Raw genomic sequence first — 4,584 nt, forward strand, 5'->3', positions numbered from 1 at the left:
TCGGTCGAGCGGTACGATCCCTCTCTACGAATGCGTGGGAGGCGGTGGCGGCGATGGGGGAGGCGCGGGAGGCTCATGCCGTGGCGGCGCTCGACGGCAAGCTGTACGCTGTGGGGGGGTTCGGTGGTGGCGCCAGCTGCTCGCTCGGCGGTGGCGCCAGCTGCTCGCTTGAGAGATACGATCCCGCCACGAACGCGTGGGAGGCGGCTGCGCCGTTGACGACCCCGCACGACTGTTACATGCCATCACCGTGGCGTAGGTTTCTCTGTGCCAACTTCTCCAGACCCTGCTGTGTGCTGAACAAGGCGCATGCAGCATGCCACATCGCAGACGCTGCTTGCCATCCAGGACCAGCAGAACGTGCGCGTACGGCTTTATCGTCTATCGACTTGGCACAGAGGGACGCCCTCGCCCACGCCGGACGCCTCCGCGCTCCCGTTCCCTGACCCTGTCGTGGCTGTGCGCTGTTGGCCCCTGATTGAACATTGTCCGCTTACACAAGAATCTGCTGCTTGCAGGGTGGAGCGATTCTAAGATCAGGTCTACCACTGGGCGAAAATCGGCCGTCCCTCAGTGCTTCCAGCCTGCCCGCTTCAGTTTCCTCAATTGGCTTGAATTTTGCTTGGTAGAAAAAAGAATAGCGCCGACGGCGGGCCGCCGGAGCGGGCATTTCGAAGTGGTCAGCGGGCATTTCGAAGTGGTGCGGCGGCAGGCTGCCACCGCTGCCCGGGCGCCCCGAGCGGCGGCGGAGGGCCGCCCAGGCCACCACCAGTGCCCCTCCCACCGGCGGCGCGGCGGCAGCGGCGCCGACCGCCCCTCCATCAGCGGTGGCGCGACGGCTGTCGTCGGGGCGCCGGCAGGTGCCGCGCGCAGAGGGTGCCACCGGACCGGCTGACGCGCGCCCGGCGGAACCTTCGTCGTCCATGGCGGGCCGAGCACCCCCGCGTCGCTTCTCGGCGCATTGGAGAGCAGAGGAAGCTGCTGGCGTCGCCGCTGGGATCGGCGGCGGCGCCAGCAGCGTTCTCGGATCTGAAGCCGACTTTGAGCGCCGATCGATCGATCTGAGGGCTGGCCGATGGGTGGCGCTGGGACATCGCCGCCGCCGCGGAGGCCGGCGGCGACCAGAGGAGCGGTTGGGGCGCGTGGCGCATATGTTACCTGCCAAGTGAGCATTCAAGTGTGCTTCGAGATTTATTCGAGATTTGAAACTTAGATTTTCGTTTCCAGCGGGGAGGTGGCAGACCTGATCTTAGAATCGCTCGGTGAAAGCTGAAAGCTACAAAACAACAACAACAAAGTTGTAACGACGCTTCCCGATCCACAGAACTCAGACGACCGAAATGTGCACGGGCGGCTAGCGGCCTAGCGCGAGAGCCGTACACAGAGAAACTGAGACCGGCGGCTACTTGCCTGGTCGCGGCGGCGCGGGCGGCGGCGACTGCGGCGGCGGCGGCAGCGGCGGGGAGGAGGACATGCGAGAAGAGACGCGCGTCATCTCGGGCGAGAGGCAGAGCGGCGTGGTGAGCCCGGCGGCAAGTGCCTCCTCGGCGACCTCGTGCCTACCCGCAAGAGGTGCGGCCGTCACGGCGGGGCCTCCTCTCCCTTCCCCCGCCGCGGTGGCCGCGCCTCCGGTCGGGCCGCCCTCCAAAGATGGGCTTCATGTAGTGCTGGTCGAGCGCCCTCCACGCACGATGGATGTGGCGCCTATTCATTTAACATTAAAGTAATTAAATATTAATTAAGGATCGTCGCACGATGGATGTGGCGCCTACGAGAGGCCGCGGCACGGGTGGCCGTGAGAAGCCCCACACCGGCAGTAGCCTCGATGAGGCGGCATTGTTCCAGTCGCGAGGCTAGGCAGCCATGGCCAGGCGGGGCGAGGCGGCGGCGCGGTGCAAGCAGCACCCTGGCCGCCAGACGCGACCAGGGAGGCGTGGCGTCGCACGCATGTCTACACTGCGGGTGGCCCAGCGGCGGCGTGTGCGCTTCTCCTCTCCTCTCCTCTCCTCTCCTCTCCTGCATCTACGCTGCGGGTGCCCCAGCGGCGGCGTGTGCACGTCGCGCCCGTCACACGAAGCGGTGGCAGCGCGAGGTCTGGAGCCGCCCGCCGCCCCCGGCTCGCCCCCGTCTCCCGCCTGGGGCAGCAAGCTCGCGCCGAGCGGGTCCCCCCCCCCCGAGGGGAACCTGCGCACCGCGGGCGGCTGCTTGGGGCGTGTGGAGGAGGGCGACGCGTCGAGAGGGGTCCGAAGGGTGCGAGAGGGGTGCGAGAGTGGGGCGTGTCCTTGGTGTCTCGGTGGCTGCGGTAGTCCTGCAGTGGCCAGTGATGGCTGCACCGCGTCCGTCTCTCGGTCGCGTCTTCTCGGCGACATCCTGGCTACATCTCGGCGACATCTCGGCGACATCTCGGCGACATCTCGGCGAGATCTCGGCCAGATCTCGGCCAGATCTCGGCCAGATCTCGGCCAGATCTCGGCCAGATCTCGGCTAGCTGCCGGGGGTCGCCTTCGCTCGAGTTTGACGCGGCGCAGGAGCGGCGCGGTGAGCGGCGCGATGCAGAGGTTGGTGAAGACGATGACGGCGAGGGTTGTGGTGACGATTGCCTGGTGCGCGACATGGTGAGGCTCACGCCACTGTCACTGCCACCTCCCAGTGCACTCCAAGTCTGACACGGGGTGCGTGGGGCGGGATGGACGTGTGTGTGTATTGCCTGCGCCAGGTTGTGCTGTGCGCGTGGCGGTCATGCTGCGTGACAGGGCCCGCCACGGCCTCGGCATGTCTCCCCACATCTCCCCACATCTCCCCACATCTCCCCACATCTCCCCACATCTCGGCTGCGTGAGAGGTCCCGCTCTGGGCTCGGCCCGCGGCTGCGCTGTGGCATCCCTTCTCGCCACGAGGTGTGCGGAGAGTGTCCGGGTGTGAAGACGGTCTCGCGAGGGGGGCTAGTCGCTTGCCCGTCGCCTTTGCGTGCGCCGGAGGCATCACCTGCCTCTCTGGCCGCGGGTCGTCGAGCGTCATGGCGAGCGCAAACGAGACGGCGCCTCGCAGCCCCGACCACCTGTTCGCACCACCCTCCCGCCTCTACTCCTGCACGCGTCTCTGCCTCCTCTCCCCCTCTCGCCGGCCTCGCCACATCACCAGCTGCATGCGGCACGAGATCTGGTCGGCGCGGCGGCGGCAGCAGTTGGCGAGCTCTGTGAGCGGGAAGATGTTGAGCGCGCGCGCGAGCAGCAGCACGACGACGGAGGAGAGGACGAAGGAGAAGTCCCACACCTGCCGAGATCTAGCCGAGATCTAGCCGAGATCTAGCCGAGATCTAGCCGAGATCTAGCCGAGAGGAAGATCCCACACCCTGCCCGGAATGGCCGAGTGCAGCCGAGAGGCGGCCGAGGAAGGAGGGGGTCTCTCTCGCCTCGTGGCCCTGCACTCCGTCGACGCGCACGTCGGTCCAGCCGTGGACGAGGTAGTCGATGACGGCGATGCCGAGGATGATGGAGAGGGCGATGTCGCAGAGGGAGGCGAGGGTGGCGAAGAGGGTGCGCGAGGTTGCTTGGGCGGCGGGCGAGAGGTTGTAGTAGGTGTAGTGCCGCATCGTGACGCCGGCGAAGAAGAGGGACAGGATGCCCGAGAGGGCGACCTCGTCGGTGAGCGTGTAGGTGAGCAGCGCGGTGACCAGCAGCAGGGACAGCTCCGCGTACGCGCGCGACTGGTGCTGCATCCCGAGCCGCTTGGTCGCCAGGGCGGTGAGGAGGCCCGCGCTGACTCCGATCAGCAGGGAGAGCGGCAGGATCTGGACGAGCTGCTCTGACGCGAGTGTCATCGTCCCTTCGAGCGGTAGGTACCAAGGCGGAGGCGGCGGCGCGGCGGGGGCGGGGGCGGGGGGCAGCTCTTCGGCGGAGAGCACGCCGTCGAGTAATGTATGCCCGTGGTGAGGCTCGCGGTACGTCCGGCCAGGAGGCCACTCTTTCCCAGGAGGCCACGCTTCGTAGGGCCAGCGCTGGTAAGGCCAGCGCGAGTGGCGGAGGGGCCTAGAGGTATACGAGTGCCGAGCATGAACACACGAGGGGCGGTCCGGGCATGAGGACAGCGTCGCGGAAGCAACGGCTGCTCACACAGAGCCTCACACGGCGGCTCGCGTTCTAGAGAGTCATCTGTTCCGCATCTCATCTGCTCCGCATCTGTCCCGCATCTGCTCCGCATCTGCCCCGCATCTGTCCCGCATCTGTCCCGCATCTGTCCCGCATCTAGGGGTCCCGGACCAGCGGTCGGGTCCTTCGTGCGGCCCTTTCTGGTGCGACTTGCCCGCCCACTCGGATCCGCACCGGTGCCGGAAGATGTTGAACAGGACCTATGGCACATATGCCACGCAAGGGTCACGCACACGTGCTCGGCACGTCGCCGAAGCAGCGGGCCGAAGATCCACAATCGAGAGCGCGTCGTTGAGCGCAGCCTCGCCGAAGACGAGGTCGTAGAGGAGCGGCGGCGCCTTCACACGCAAACACACAGCCCTGGGCTCAAGGTCGCGCACCGACAGTCGAGAGCGGACAGACCGCGACGACAGCCATGAGGCAGCACTGGGTCCGA

The 4,584-nt window shown here is 67.1% G+C and overlaps 2 protein-coding genes across 2 annotated transcripts in view; both read right to left on the reverse strand.

The window, feature by feature from the left end:
- Nucleotides 1–654: 654 nt before the first annotated feature.
- EMIHUDRAFT_365327 (hypothetical protein) lies at nt 655–1,216 on the reverse strand. The gene has a single exon (XM_005782982.1). The coding sequence runs from the start codon at nt 1,149–1,151 to the stop codon at nt 822–824; it is 330 nt and encodes a 109-aa protein (XP_005783039.1). The 5' UTR covers nt 1,152–1,216; the 3' UTR covers nt 655–821.
- Nucleotides 1,217–1,272: 56 nt separating this feature from the next.
- The window catches only part of EMIHUDRAFT_468332 (hypothetical protein), a gene marked incomplete at its 5' end in the record, with an annotated part of 6,242 nt that continues 2,930 nt past the window's right edge, over nt 1,273–4,584 (reverse strand). The window contains 9 exons of the mRNA XM_005782983.1: nt 1,273–1,559; nt 1,627–1,704; nt 2,038–2,184; nt 2,503–2,600; nt 2,962–3,058; nt 3,131–3,273; nt 3,413–4,028; nt 4,260–4,348; nt 4,424–4,486. Coding sequence (XP_005783040.1) covers nt 1,403–1,559; nt 1,627–1,704; nt 2,038–2,184; nt 2,503–2,600; nt 2,962–3,058; nt 3,131–3,273; nt 3,413–4,028; nt 4,260–4,348; nt 4,424–4,486 — 1,488 coding nt within the window. The 3' untranslated portion in view covers nt 1,273–1,402. The remainder of the gene's footprint in view (nt 1,560–1,626; nt 1,705–2,037; nt 2,185–2,502; nt 2,601–2,961; nt 3,059–3,130; nt 3,274–3,412; nt 4,029–4,259; nt 4,349–4,423; nt 4,487–4,584) is intronic.

The sequence above is a fragment of the Emiliania huxleyi genome, assembly GCF_000372725.1.
Source record: "Emiliania huxleyi CCMP1516 chromosome Unknown EMIHUscaffold_183, whole genome shotgun sequence".
Lineage (NCBI taxonomy): Eukaryota > Haptophyta > Isochrysidales > Noelaerhabdaceae > Emiliania > Emiliania huxleyi.